The sequence below is a fragment of the Carcharodon carcharias genome, chromosome 12, assembly GCF_017639515.1.
Source record: "Carcharodon carcharias isolate sCarCar2 chromosome 12, sCarCar2.pri, whole genome shotgun sequence".
Classification (NCBI taxonomy): domain Eukaryota; kingdom Metazoa; phylum Chordata; class Chondrichthyes; order Lamniformes; family Lamnidae; genus Carcharodon; species Carcharodon carcharias.
The window spans coordinates 145,902,559-145,918,183 of record NC_054478.1 but is presented as its reverse complement, the minus strand read 5'-3'; the positions used below and the strand labels follow the sequence as shown (position 1 = coordinate 145,918,183).

General features: G+C 47.4%; 1 protein-coding gene across 1 annotated transcript; it reads right to left on the bottom strand.

Annotated features, from left to right (window-relative positions):
• Positions 1 to 3,887: 3,887 nt before the first annotated feature.
• LOC121284741 (extensin-like) lies at positions 3,888 to 14,680 on the bottom strand (the record flags this gene model as incomplete). The annotated part of the gene is given in 3 exon segments (XM_041200293.1): positions 3,888 to 4,001; positions 13,490 to 13,549; positions 14,612 to 14,680. Coding segments are annotated over 3 exon segments (243 nt in total), but the record flags the coding sequence as incomplete, so codon positions are not given.
• Between the last annotated feature and the right edge of the window lie 945 nt (positions 14,681 to 15,625).

Genomic DNA, 15,625 nt, shown 5'->3' with positions numbered 1-15,625 from the left:
TCCAAGGGCGACTTGGCAGATACTTTAAAATCGGCAGAGGCAGCTCCCTGAAGGCTGCCAGGGGAGAATCTTTGGAGTGCCAGGAAGCCATTCCATTAAAACAATGGCCTCGTCAGCGGCTGGAGATGTCAGACGGGAGGGCAAGTCGGGTGGACTTTAGGCCCCCCATTTCTCAGTCGAGTGCCTCGCAGTCCCTGGAGGAGGTTGGTGTCAGGAGGAACACTTTAGTACCCAGGGATGGCAGGAGGCCACCGCACCTGACCAAAGAAGCCTGGGAGGTGGTGGCAGCTGAAGTCCGCGGCCATGATGTTGTGTGGCGCACATGGGCACAGTGCTGCAAAAGGTTCAACGATCTGCTACACTCGGCAAGGGTGAGTACCAAGTTGGCATGGATCAGTGTGCTAATGGCTGGCCGTCTCCCCCGTGGAGCTTAAAGGTGCTAGAGTCTGAGTGACAACGGTCACTGGCACAACTGCCAGCCAAGGTGTGAGCCCTGGCTGCTTGGCCTGAGTGCGGGTCGAGGGCCATGACTCAGATGTGCCCTGCAAGGTATCCCGGGGATGGGGGTGTGGCAAGGGTGCTGTTGCCAGGCTGCAGTGGCGCTGCAGCTAGAGAGTGGAATAATCAATGCTCCTCTGTCCTTTCAGAGGAGAAGGCATAACGCCAACAAAAGAACTAAGACAGACAGAGGCTCTGATGAGGTATGAGACAGATGCCTTGGAGCTGCCACCCACCTCGGGAAGCTGGTCGTGGAGAGGCAGGGATCTCTGATGAAGGTAAGTGCACAGTGCACAGGGGTGAGAGTGTCAGATTGTGCAAACATTCTTATGCAGTCTCATCGATAATGGAAGCCTCAGACCTGGAGCCACCATTGATCATTGAAAGACAATGGCACCATGACGCAGATCTCCTTTGTCTCACCAGGGTGCTGTTGACAGTGTGATGATTTAACCTCATAAGGTCATTGTTCTCCCCTAGAATTGCCAGCACGCCCATGGATGTAGGACCCTGAAGAGCCGCCCTTGACACCAGAGGACCACTGGGCTTTAGATGCACCTGCGTCACACCCCGTTTTTGCACCAACCACCAGAGCAGATACCAGCACCTCAATGGGCATTAGATCATCTGCTAGAATGTCAGTGCAAAGCGGTGAGGGCAGTTCACACTCGCTTGAGGAGCAGGCGGAGGCAGAGAATGTCCAGAGCGCTGGCAGTTGGAGGATTGCTGGAGGCCAGGATGATACTGATTCGAAGACAGACTATGAGCATCTGGAGTCTCCCATTAGGCGATAGACGCTGAATGCCCAGCAGGATGTGCGGGAGGATCTGGCAGAGATCCATGAGGGCATACGTGCAATGGTCTCTTGTTGTGGAGGAGTCCATGCGAAGCATGAGCACAATTTTGACCCTCATCGCTAAGCACATTGCCTCCTCCATTGAGAGAGTGATGACTCTCATGGAGAGGCAACTCCAGGGACAGAATCGGGGTTCCTGGGGTTGCGTTCGGACATGCAAGCCCTCACACTGGCAATGACCTCAGGAGGTCAGTGTCCGTGTGGGAGACGGATGAGGCACCCGGTATCCCAGCTGGTGCCTGATCATCAATGGCGAGTAGGGAGGTCCAGCGCAACCTCACGTTAAGCGCATGAGCTGCTTATTGTCTCAGTGGGCTCCTCAGTGTGTCCTGGATGGCGGCTGCAGCTCCTCTGCCCCTCTACCAGTGACCATGGCGTCTGATGAAGCTGCAGAGACTGGGGAGAGGCCAGCCATGGCACTGGCTGCTGCCTCCCAAGCAGGGCCAGCACAGGCTCCACTGGCCAAAGGACAACTACCAAGGTCAATGTCAACAAGACAGCAGAGTCAGCAGGCTGTCTCCAATGGCAGTGTCAGTGAGGAGGTGCGAGGTGCAACAAGACGCAGCACTCACAAACGTAAGTTTAAGGCACCGTGAGAACAAGACGGACTTTCCATGGGTGATCTTCTGTTCTGCCATGTTTTATTAATATGTTTACTGGTGTGACCATTAACACCATATATTGTTATGTTCATTTGATGTGAGTGCCAACATGATATAAATTTTGCTTTCATCTTAATGGCCTGAGTATGCTTCAGTTGTTTTGTAGGTAGTGGGCACACCGGGTTCTCTTGCTGGACATGAGTGATTCTAAACTTTATAGCACAGGCAATGAGTGAACTTTGGGTTCAAATGAAAGGGACATTTCGACATCTGGGATGGAGGTGGCACCCCTGGCATGAGGTGGAAGCAGATCTTTGGCAGCCTAGCTGAAGGAGCATTGGGTCAAGGCATCCCTGGTGTTCCTGCCTCCCTGAAGGATCCAGAGGTCTGCCTCCATGTCCTCACCATGCTCCTCACTGGGCTCCACTTCTGACTCACTACTGGATTCATCATCTCTGGCCTGTGAAGCTGCCTCAAGATCCTCTTCCTCCAGTGGGTCCACCCTTGCCAGTGCCAGATTGTGGAGAGTGCTGCATGCAACCACTATCAGTGACACCCACTCTGGAGGGTATTGTAGTGCTCCCCCTGAACGGTCTAGGCATCGGAAGCACATCTTCAGAAGACTTATGGTCCTCTCTATCACAGCCTTTGTGGAAGTATGACTCATATTATAACGCTACTTTGTCTCTGTTCTTGGGTGCTGGAGAGGCATCATAAGCCACCTTTTCAATGATAGCCCTTGTCATCCAGCAGTCATCCATCCAGTCGAGCTGGAGTAGTCAATGGCCTTGGCACCTGTGAGCGTCTGAGAATGGAAGTGTCATGGGAGCTGCCAGGCTACCTTGCACAGACTTGCAGAATCTGCGTCTTGTGCTTCTGCCCCTCTCTTCCTCCTCAAAGAAGGTGCCGCCAGCGGAGAGCACAATCCCCATTACCAGAGTTACGGAAGGCTATCTGATACTTGGAAGAGTCCACATGGTCAAAATCCTCCGGGGGCCTTGGAGGCACCAATGAGTCCTGAAATGATGCCTGGAAATGCTAAGACTGATGCTTAGAACGGAGATGAAGCTGTCAAGTTCAAATAAGCAACCAGCAGCAAACTATCTCCTAAACTCCTCACTACTCACAATGACAATGCTGCAGGCCTTTTTTTTTAATCCCACCTTTGGACAAGGTTTTGTTAAAAATGGGCTGCCTGCCTGCCCGTGCGACAAATGCGAAATCGCACGGGCAACGTAAAATTGGATCAATTGCCTTAAGTGGCCCTTTAATTGTTGGCGGGCGCAGCTTCGACACCCGCGCATGCCTGCTGCCCTGAAGATTGCTCATGTGTGGGATGACGTCGGGATGTTTGCCCAACGTCAGCTTGCACTATTTCACGTCCATTCAGGTCGGGCGTGCGCCCGCCCGCGAGATGTAATATTCTGGCCAATAATTTTTTTAGGAACTCCCTAAATAGAGGGGCTATATGCAAGAACTTGAGAACAAAAAGTATTATTGGAGTGAGACCAGAATCAGGCAGCGAAAAAGCAGTTAGCCCAACATCTGTACGCGGCTGAATAGGATGTTAGCAATTTCATCCAAACAGGCCAGAAACTGTAAGGAATAGCATAACATATGGAAAGATTTTGGAGAATTAACTACATTGATTGATGAAATTACCAATGGATATCATGTGGTTAAATTTTCAGAAAGCATTTGTAACTGTTCTATATAGGTTTGAGGCTTATAAAGAAGATTGCGACTTAAACGTTCAGAAATTTCTCTGGATGCAAACAGTGACTGGCTAGAACCCTGCAATAATTTACTCCGAATCCTCTGTTGCTGGAGTTATTCGTAGATAATATAATATGGGGGAGGGCCCTTCTTTCCTGCCATTTTCCAGTCTCTGCTGCAATGCTTTATTTCCAGGTCTGTCAATGCTCCTCTGATTACACATTTAATGTGTCTCTGAACGTTCTAATATCAGCCCGGCAGCCCTTTCCCTCTGCAAGGTTTGTAGATAAAACTTTACTATGACCCCAAGGCATATGACCAGGTGATATCTATAAAAAAGATTAATAGCATTCAAAAAAGATTTAGACAAATTAAGTGGAAGGGCTACTAAATGGTAGATATATTTTAATGTTGTGAAATGTGTTGTTATGCATGTTGGAATGGGAAGCATAAAGCACACACAGGCTGACTCAGTGCCCATTAACAAAGGCAGGAACTGAATAGCATTCAGTCAGGGTGAAGCTACTGTTGACAAAGTTTATTGGATACTAGAATGTGCCTTAAAGATAATTGACTGTAAACAAGTTATTTTACATTTGTTCACATTGTTGATAAGACTGCATTTGGAACGCTGGGTGGAATTTAATTCCCTCGCCTGAGGCAAGTTTGGAGGCGGAGGCATTTAATCAGGTGGGAGAGTGCTGGATGGTGACTTCCCATCTCAACCCCGATTCAGTTTGGGGCTGGAAGGTCAGTGGGTGGCTTTCCTTTCCTGTCGCCAACTAAGGCCCTTAAATGGACAATTAATATCCACTTAAGGGCCTCATCCTGCCACCACTGGTATTCAAACTATGGTTTGTTTGCTTGCAGGGTCCCAGGGACGGTGGGGGGAGGTGGTGGTGGTTCCCTTGTTGTTAGGATTGAGCTGCCCACCATTAGGAAAAGGAGGGCCTCTGAAAGCTAAACCCCCGCCATTGCCTCCAACCCCTCCCTCTCCCGCAGCCCTGTCGCACTCTCACTCATCTGTGGGCCTGGGTTCCTTGCTGATCTTGGGCCTTTGGTGAGAGCATTATTGGCAGCTACCACCATTCCCCCAGTAATGTTGACGGTAATGATGAGCTGCCGGCCTCTGATTGGCCAGCAGCTGTAGGGGGTGGGATTTCCTTGATCCCAGGGAATGCCTGCTGCCAGCCGCTTAAGTGTTTGACTGACACTTAATACAGTGGGCCTTCCCCAAGTGAGGTGACTAGGGGCTCTTGACAGCTCTTCAGCCGGCAGGCAAGACGCCCATCGCCAGGATTAAATTGTGCGCTCTACCTTCTAAATGCCATTAAGGTGTTGCAGAAGGTTTAGGGAAGAAGTAGGACAAGTCTAGGATTTAGAATTCCAAGATATGAAGGCTCTGGGTTGAAAGTGATTTCCTTGGAGAACGATCATTGGGACGGGATCTAATACAAATTTTCAAATGCTAAAAGATGGTGAATGTTAGTTATAAACAGGTTGTGTAACCTAGATTGAACACAGAATGGAAAATAACTAAAACAAAATATGTAAGCCTCATTAATCATGTATTTAAAGTACTACTTGACGTCATCAAGCAGAGAGTCACCCCGTGTGAACAGAGAAGTGGCTGATAAGCAGTTTGCCTTCAATAGTTTCAGTCCTTCTTCCTCCCCTATACTTTCTGAATATATTATACCCTGTAATATATAAAACTGTCAATTCTGATAAAGTAAGTGCTGCTGACTTATAGGCTGTTTTCTTAAAGGTCAGAGTGTATCTCAAAGAGTTTCTAGACATAAGGATTGGGCATTTTTAGAGACCAGTTAATTAGAGCTTTTACTTGACTGTTACAGGCAGTGGCCCAAGAGCCATAGTTACATATTTCCAAGAGAGACTGTAACTGATAGGTATTGGGTGGATTCTGCATTTCTGAAAACTATTTATCTAGCTTTTGTTTGGTAGTTTATCAAAGAAAACATTTCAAACGAACTTAGATTATAGTTTTGTCTGTCAAATGTTTCATTAAATACTTAAAGCTGCTATGTTACTTGGATTAACTTGAATAACTTGCTGCTACTGCTTGCTGCCGTGAATGATTCAATCTGTATATAAACTATTTGTTGTTTTGTCTGATGCAAAAGTGTCTGGTGTGTCTGATATTAATTGTTTTCTGGAGTGGTATATTAGAAAGCCTATGTGTAATTCCCAAACAATAAATGGGTCCATTATTTGCTTAGGACACTGTTACGGTCAGGTGAGAAGTGGTAGAATAGCTCCCCTCTCTTTCCACCCCTCGACTGACTGAAACAGGTTTTTAAAAAAAAAAATACGTTTGCCAATTCAGTGAGTGTTTTACTGTTTAAGTGCTGTGACTGTAAAAGACACTCACACAGGTTTTCTTGTAGGTTCTTAAAAAGAAAAGAGAATAGTATTTACTGTATTTAACAACCAATCTAAATAAAAATAATAAAAATGCTCCAACTTTCACACATTTGCATTCAGGAGTTCATATATGCACGTACAAGTAAGTTACAAAGTGGAAAAATAAGTAATCGAAAAGTCAGTTGTATACGGTTCTGGTAGATTGATGACTTGGGTGGTTTTAGACTGGACTTGATGGGCTTTCCAAATTCTGCATCGGAACAATTTAAAACTGTTGATGGACGATTTCTATTTGGCCTCCTGAAATCAGCAACTGCTGCGATGATTTTTTTAAACACTGCTTGTGGCAAATAACTGGGCAAACAACGGGCAGAGCTCAAGCTTGCAGGGTGGATAGAAAAGGAGAGAGTGCCCACTCAGGGTCCTTCTACTTCTGTTCTGCCTGCATGAACTTAAAACACAAAAGTGGGTTAATTGGCTCATCACATGGTCCTCACTCACAGACTGACCAGTTATCCAAACATGGTCATAGAAAGTTGATTCCAGGTCCATGGCTTAGACATGGTTAGGTTATGGCTAGGGTACTTCGCTTCTGAGCCGGGGTTCATTGTCCAAAATGATTGCATCTGATGGGTTCTTCTAGACAGCTTGGTTCCATTACAATGGCTCTGTAATTTGCAGGATAGAGCTATATTAATGTTCGGCCATCTTAGGAGCTGCTGTTTAAGTCATTTTTAAAAAGATTTAAAAAGGTTAAAACATTAAAAAATTGTTGCTGTTCAGTCTTTTTAGAACTCAACCAGCGGTTTCAGCCCAATAAATAAATAAAGTCATTTTCAATATAAAGCATGGCTTTATAACATACTACCCAGTTTAATTGTGCTTTGGTTCATTAGAAATGTGGATCTGATTTTTGTGTTGGGCACAAGAAAATCTATTTGGAGAAACTCCAATCCTAACAATAATGTTTATACAATATGCCCCAACGGGTCGGTGAAAACTCATGACTTTAACATGTGGCCAGACACACTTGTTATTTAAACGTGGTGTCACTCCAGTAACCATGTGGTATCCTCTGTTTATTATTCATGAACCACAAACTTCCATCTCACTAGCTGAAGTGGATGGCAAAGATCATCTTCTACCCGCCACCACCCCGCCCCATAATATTACCTTGTTCCACTGTTATCTCATTTAAACGTCACTGAACTCTCACCCAAACCTTTGTGACATCCAAATTTGATTTACTCCAATGTTCCGCTGGCTGTCATCCACCTGCTCTGAGTCATGCTGCCAGATCTAATTAGCTCCAACCCTGTCAATGTATATTGGTTCCCAGGGCCTTAGTGCATAAAATTTAGAGTTCGCATGGCCCTCCTCCTTCTCCAAACTGTCAACCCCATGAACTCTCCAATCCTGATTCTGGTGTTTAGTGCATTTCCATCTCCCTTCACTCCACCACTGGGAGCTGTGCCTTCAGCCACCTAGGGCCTACCCTGTGAAAAGTATAGGCCCAGTATGGGCAGAGCCACTGGGGGTGAAGGGATGCTCTGGATGCCTGCTTTTCTCCTGCAGCACTGTCTGTGTCCAGGTGACCTTGAAAAGGAAGCATACATGACCTGCTGGTATGCTAGAAGCCTTCCATGAACAGTGGACACCGCAGGAAACAGGAAGTGTTTTATACATTTCTATTATAATTGTTGAACAGTTTGTAGTTTATTTTTATTTATACATGAAACAAAGGGAGCACTGGTAAGGCCAATACTTATTATCCATTCTTAATTGCCCTTGAGAGAACGCTTGGCTTGCTAGGCCATTTCAGAGAGCAGTGAAGATTCAACCGCATTGCTGGGGACTAGAGTCACATGTAGGCCAGACAGGTAAGGATGGGCCGATTTCTTTCCCTAAAGAACATTAGTGAACCACGTGGGTTTTTATGATGATCGGTAGTTTCATGATCATCATTACCAGGACCAGCTTTATATTCCAGATTTATTTAGTTAATTGAATTTACATTCCCCAGCTGCTGTGGTGAAATTTGAACTCATGGGTGGAATTTGAGCCTGTTAGAGTGGGCAGGTGTCAGTGCATGTGTAAGTTAAAACATTAAAAAATTGCCAGCGTGTTGGGAAGCTGGCAGAAACTTATCAACTTCTGCATTTAACTTCAACACGTGCGCTATGAGCACACCGGAAATCTCCATTGGACAACGGTTTTCTGTTAACTTATGATAAAAGCCAACTGACTGCATCCTAACCATCGTTTTTGGCTTTAACTGCCAGTGCACGGGTTGCCTTGGCTTCCTAGAACTCACCAGGTTGAACAAGGCAAGGAGACTGTGAAGATTGGCGGGGCTGGGCAATTGACAGGTTGGGAAGCCTTTAAATTTAGCTGTTTTTTTTGCCCAGAGGACTTGTTTTGAGGGCGTGCTCTTGCTCTCTCCCTCTCTAGAGAGAGGTACAGGTGGGCCTGTAAGGTGTACTTATCTGAGGATTGAGTGAAGAAAGCTGAGGAAGTCAGAATGAGGGGGCATTGTTCTGGAATGTAGGATGTTATTCAGCTTTCCTGCCCTGATGAGGTCATTGAATCTCTTGTGGCACTGTATCCAGGAGCGAGGCTCCATTGTCTGCCACTTCCAGCCACGTCTACATGGTCTTTGAGGCAGGCTTCTTTCTTCCAAACTTTGAGAACAGAATATCCCTGCAGGAACTTCAGCATGACGTCTAGGGATGCACCAGAGAACCACAGAACAGCTGGCCATTGAGACACCATTACTCAAATAACTGGCTCTCCCTCTCCTGACAATTGTACAATGAGTTCATTCTGATTCTTGCTTCCACTTTCAGGTGTAGGTCATCAACACATCGTCCTGCTATAATTGGTGACAAAGCCAGATATGGGATGCTGATGTTGTGGCTCTGTTAAAATGTCACTGAAAACACCACTCTTCAAATAGCAGGTCGTTGATCTGCTGCCAGACTCCTCTGCTGAGTGGGTCTCACTGTTAAAATTCAACCTTGTGTCTCCAGATCATTCGTCAAGGCCCCTGATTAATAGTTCAGTAACACAATAACTATGCTACAGTTCTCCTCACTATTGTCCCCCCCACCCCAACATCTTGATTTATTAATCATGGTGGTTTCATCGGATTTTGTTTATTTCAATTAGTAATGCCCTAAGGCGCTTACTAAAAGTGACATGAGCCTTTATTTTGTGCTCATCGGGCACGTGCGATCAGCGGGCCAATGAGCGGATGGGAAACAAATGCACACAGCACTTGCAACAAGATAAGATGATTTAAAAGGCACAAATAGAGGTAAATGGGTGTGCTCTAATTGCCATTATGGAAATGTGGCTGCAGGTTGACCAAGGCTGGGAACCGAATCTTCAAGGATATTTAACATTTAGGAAGGTCAAAAGGAAAAAGGGGTGGTGTTGCGCTGATAATAAGGGATGGGATCAGTACATTAGTTTGGGAAGATCTCAGGTCAGAACAGAATGTAGAATCTGTTTGGGTGGAACTAAGAAACAGTAAGGGGCAGCAAACATTGGTAGGAGTTGTTCATAGGCCACCAAACAGTAGTGGTAGTGTGGGGCATGGTATTAATCAGGAGATTAGAGAAGCATGTAGTTTGGATAATACAGTAATCATGGGTGACTTCAGTCTACACACAAACTGGGTAAACCTAGTGAGTGCTAATGCTGTGGAGGTCTAGTTTCTGCAGTGTGTCAGGGATGGTTTTCTAGAGCAGCATGTTGGGAATGGACTAATGAACAGGCTATATTAGATCTAGTATTATATGAGAAAGGGCTAAGTTAATAATCTTGTTGTAAAAGAACCTTTAGGGATGAATGACCATAATATGATAGAATTTTACATTATGTTTGAAAGTGAGGTAGTTCAATCTAAAGCCAGGATGTTAAATTTAAACAAATGAAATTATGAAGATATGAGGGGCAAATTGACTGAGGTGGGCTGGGAAAATGTAAACTAGCAAAATACATAAAAACAGACTGTAAAAGCTTCTATAGGTACATAAATAGGAAACATTTGCCTAAGACAAATGTGGGTCCATTACAGGCAGAGTTAAGAGAATTTATAATGGGGAATAGAGGAATGGCAGAGAAGCTAAATGCTTACTTTGTGTCTGTCTTCACTGAGGAAGATACAAGAAATCTCCCAGAATTATAGGTCCAAGAGACTAGAGGGAATGTGGAATTGAAGAAAATTTATATTAGTAAGAAGATTGTATTGAAGAAATAAATGGGAATGAAGGTTGACAAGTCCCCAGGACCTGATGACCTAGATCCCAGAGTGTCAAAAGGAATAGCTATGGAGAGAGTGGATGCATTGGTGATCATCTTCCAAAATTCTATAGATTCAGGAATGGTGACTGCAGATTGGAAGGTAGCCAATGTCACTCCACTATTTAAGAAAGGAAGGAAAGAGGAAACAGGGAAAAGGAAGGAAAGAGGAAACAGGGAACGATGGGCCTGTTAGCCTTAAGTCAGGAATAGGGAAAATGCTAGAATTTATTATAATGGACAATTGAATAATAATGGTCTGATTGGGCATAGTCAACAAGAATTTATGAATGGGAAATCATGTATGATGAACCTGTTGGTGTTTTTTCGAGGATGTTACAAACAGAATTGACAAAGGGGAATTGGTGGACGTAATATATTTGGATTTTAAGAAAGTTTTTGATAAAGTTCCCCACAGGAGGTCAGTTAGCAAAATTAAAGCACATGAGATGGGAGGTAATGTACTCGCATGGATTGAGGATTGGTTAACAGGCGGAAAACAGCGAGTGGGAATAAACGGGTCATTCTGGCATTGGCAGTCTGTGACTAGTGGGGTACTGCAGGGATCAGTACTCGAGCCCCAGCTGTTCACAATCTATATCAATGATTTGGATGTGGGGACCAAATGTAACATTTCCAAGTTTGCGGATGACACGAAGCTAGGTGGGAACGTGTGTTGTGAGGAAGATACAAAGCAGCTTCAAGAGGATTTGGACAGACTTAGTGATCGGTGAAAAAAACATGGCAGATGGAATATGATGTGGAAAAATGTGAGGTTACCCACTTTGGTAAGAGGAACAGATGTGCAGAGTGTTTCTTAAATGGTAAGAGATTAGAAAGTATAGATGTACAAAAGGACCTGGGTCTCCTCATCAATAAGTCACTGAAGGCTAACATGCAGGTGCAGCAGGCAATTAGGGAGGTTAATGGCACGTTAGCCTTTATCGCAAGTGAATTTGAGTACAGGGTAGTGAAGTCTTGCTTCAATTGTATAGAATCTTGGTTAGACTGCGCCTGGAGTAGTGTGTGCAGTTTTAGTCCCCTTACCTTAGCAAGGATATTATTGCCATAGAGAGAGTGCAACGAAGGTTCACCTGATCTGTTCCCGAGATGGCAGAACTGTCCTATGAAGAGAGATTAGGCAAACTGGGCCTGTCTTCTCTAGAGTTTTGAAGAATGAGAGGTGATCTCATTGAAACCTACAAAATACTTAAAGGAATAGAGAGGATAGATGCAGGTAAGATGCTTCCCTGGCCAGGGAGTCTAGAACCAGGGAACACAATTTCAAAATAAGCGGGAAGCCGGTTGGGGCCAGGTGAGGAGAAACTTTTTGACTCAGAGCATCGTGAATCTTTGGAATTCTCTACTCCAGAGGGCTGTGAAAGCTTAGTCATTGAGTATGTTTAAAGTAGAGATTGCCAGATTTCTAAATGCCAATGAGACAAAGGGATATGTGGATAGCATGGGGAAAAGGCGTTGAAGTAGATGATCAGCCATATTGAATAGTAGGCTGAATGGCCTACTCCTATGTTCTTTATAACTCACCTTTCACCAAGCTTTGATCAACCCCTTCTAATCCCCCTTCTTTGGATCTGTGCAGCACCTTTAACATCGCAAGGTGCTATCTAAAAACACAAGTTGGTGTTGAATTCATATGACTTGTATTATTTTTTGTCTATTTACCCTATAAAAGGGTTTGGGAGATCTAGAGACTAAAGTAGGAAAGACTCTACATACATCAAATAAATAAATTCATTGTATTGGCCTTGCTGTGTTTCTCAGAAACCTTGAAGTACAAACATCACATTTTGCATAGGCAAAATAGCATAATAAATGGACACATTCACTGCTGTACATTCTACCAAATAACATAATTCTTGAAGCAGCTGTCAGATGCACATTTCTTTCCAACAAAAATTACATTGAATCTCAATGTAGTGATCTTCATGGCCACCTGAGGCACTCGCCAAGTAACTGTGGGAGGTGAGTGATAAACTAAGTACAACATATACGTTTGATTCAAAATATTAAACTATTTCAGTTTAGGATACAGAAAGGGATACTGCATTTCTTTAGGCAAAGGTTGAGGATTTTACTGCACATACGAGACCATTTATCAGACACAGCCCACTCTCTCTGTGCATCATTTTGGCAATACACATATTTTGCCTTAGAGCACCCCAGCATTTTGATAGGAGTATGAAGAAATGATAACACATTTGTACTTTTGACAATGGGTGCAAAAACAAAACTACCTGAAAACTACCAAAACAAAAGAAACTGACAAATTAAAAACAAAGTGCATTGCTGCAGGAAAAAAATCCCCATTGGAAGGAGAAAAGTGAAAGCAAGTGAATTGATGAAGTACATGTGGAATTTAATACTGGATTAGCCGAGTTCTGCAGGGACAGGAGCTTGCAACACCTCGTGATTGTAGCTTGCATTCTTAACATTTTACACGATTGAAAACAAAGATTTAAGGGTTTGCCAGCCTTTTCTGTGCAGGTCATGTCACGGTAATTGTTGGAACTTTTTCAAAAATGTTAATTGTTAGCAGGAAAAGAAAGGCGGGGCGGGGGGGAAAGAGGGGAACACCCTGCAGAGTCAGGGGAGGCAACCGGAGGGGAAGGAGACCCCGGGGGGGGGGGTGAACACACAACCCCAAGGAGGCAGGGGTGAGGAGGAGGAAGGGAACCCTACGATGCGTGTGGCAGGTGAGGGGGCCACAGAAGCGTGTAGGGTAGGGCCAGCGATCAGGAGGCAGATGGGGGTGGGAGCAGGGATCACCAAGGGAGGGGAAGAGGGTGGGGGTGAGGAAGGGGGTTAGAGACTGGGGAAGCAGGATATGAGGCCACTGGGGAGGGAGTGTGGGAGAGGGTACCTGCGGAGAGGTGGTAGAGGGGACCTTGGGAGGTGGGTGGAGTTGACCCATGGTGGGGTAAAAGAAGGAAGAATGAGGGAGGGGAGAGGTAGGATGGGGGGGGGTGGGGGGGAGGGAAGGAGGTAGGATTTTGTGGTGGTGGGGGGGGGAGGTAGGATTGGGGGGGGTGGAGGTTGGATTTGGGGGCGGGGGTGGAGGTTGGATTTGGGGGGGGGCGGAGGTTGGATTTGGGGGGGGCGGAGGTTGGATTTGGGGGGGGGAAGACTAGGATTGTGGGGGGGGGGAAGACTAGGATTGTGGGGGGGGGGAAGACTAGGATTGTGGGGGGGGGGGAAGACTAGGATTGTGGGGGGTAAGTAGGATTTGGGGGGTGGGGGGGGAGTAGGATTTGGGGGGGGGGGAAGAGTAGGATTGGGGGGGGGGGAAGAGTAGGATTTGGGGGGGGGGAAGAGTAGGATTTGGGGGGGGGAAGAGTAGGATTTGGGGGGGGGAAGAGTAGGATTTGGGGGGGGGGGAAGAGTAGGATTTGGGGGGGGGAAGAGTAGGATTTGGGGGGGGGGGGAAGAGTAGGATTTGGGGGGGGGGGAAGAGTAGGATTTGGGGGGGGGGAAGAGTAGGATTTGGGGGGGGGGAAGAGTAGATTTGGGGGGGGGAAGAGTAGGATTTGGGGGGGGAAGAGTAGGATTTGGGGGGGGGGGAAAGAGTAGGATTTGGGGGGGGGAAGAGTAGGATTTGGGGGGGGGAAGAGTAGGATTTGGGGGGGGGAAGAGTAGGATTTGGGGGGGGGAAGAGTAGGATTTGGGGGGGGGGAAGAGTAGGATTTGGGGGGGGGGAAGAGTAGGATTTGGGGGGGGGGAAGAAGAGTAGGATTTGGGGGGGGGAAGAGTAGGATTTGGGGGGGGGAAAGAGTAGGATTGGGGGGGGAAGAGTAGGATTGGGGGGGGGGAAGAGTAGGATTTGGGGGGGAAGAGTAGGATTTGGGGGGGGGGAAGAGTAGGATTTGGGTGGGGGGGAAGAGTAGGATTTGGGGGGGGGGAAGAGTAGGATTGGGGGGGGCAGAGTAGGATTGGGGGGCGGAAGAGTAGGATTGGGGGGCGGGAGTAGGATTGGGGGGGGGGAGTAGGATTGGGGGGGGGGAGTAGGATGGGGGGGGGAGTAGGATTGGGGGGGGAGTAGGATTGGGGGGGGAGTAGGATTGGGGGGGGGAGTAGGATTGGGGGGGGGAGTAGGATTGGGGGGGGGGGGAGTAGGATTGGGGGGGGGAGTAGGATTGGGGTGGGAGAGTAGGATTGGGGTGGGAGAGTAGGATTGGGGTGGGAGAGTAGGATTGGGGTGGGAGAGTAGGATTGGGGTGGGAGAGTAGGATTGGGGGGGAGAGTAGGATTGGGGGGGAGAGTAGGATTGGGGGGGGAAGTAGGATTGGGGGGGGAAGTAGGATTGGGGGGGAAGTAGGATTGGGGGGAAGTAGGATTGGGGGGGAAGTAGGATTGGGGGGGAAGTAGGATTGGGGGGGAAGTAGGATTGGGGGGGAAGTAGGATTGGGGGGAAGTAGGATTGGGGGGGAAGTAGGATTGGGGGGGAAGTAGGATTGGGGGGGAAGTAGGATTGGGGGGGAAGTAGGATTGGGGGGGAAGTAGGATTGGGGGGGAAGTAGGATTGGGGGGGAAGTAGGATTGGGGGGGAAGTAGGATTGGGGGGGGGAAGTAGGATTTGGGGGGGGAAGTAGGATTTGGGGGGGAAGTAGGATTTAGGGGGGGGAAGTAGGATTTGGGGGGGGAAGTAGGATTTGGGGGGGGAAGTAGGATTTGGGGGGAAGTAGGATTTGGGGGGGGAAGTAGGATTTGGGGGGGGGAAGTAGGATTTGGGGGGGGAAGTAGGATTTGGGGGGGGGAAGTAGGATTTGGGGGGGGGAAGTAGGATTTTGGGGGGGGGGAAGTAGGATTTGGGGGGGGGAAAGTAGGATTTGGGGGGGAAGCAGGATTTGGGGGGGAAGCAGGATTTGGGGTGGGGGAGCAGGATTTGGGGTGGGGGAGCAGGATTTGGGGTGGGGGAGTAGGAGTTGGGGTGCGGGGAGTAGGATTTAGGGAGGGAGTAGGATTTGGGGGGGGGGGAGTAGGATTTGGGGGGGGTGTATGGGTGGGAAGAAATGACAGAGAGCGAGGAGGGACCCTGGGGTGGGGAGGGAAGTGGGGGAAGAGAGGGCACGACATTAGGGGGGCAGGGGGTGAAGGAGGAGAGAGAAGGGTCTGGGTTGGGGTTGGTGGAAGGACAGAAGGGATGGAGATAGGGGTGGGAGAGAAATGACGGGGGTGGAGGTGGGGGAGGGAGGGAAGGGACGGGGGTGGTGGAGAGAAGGGGGTGGGGGTGGTTGAGGGGGGAGAA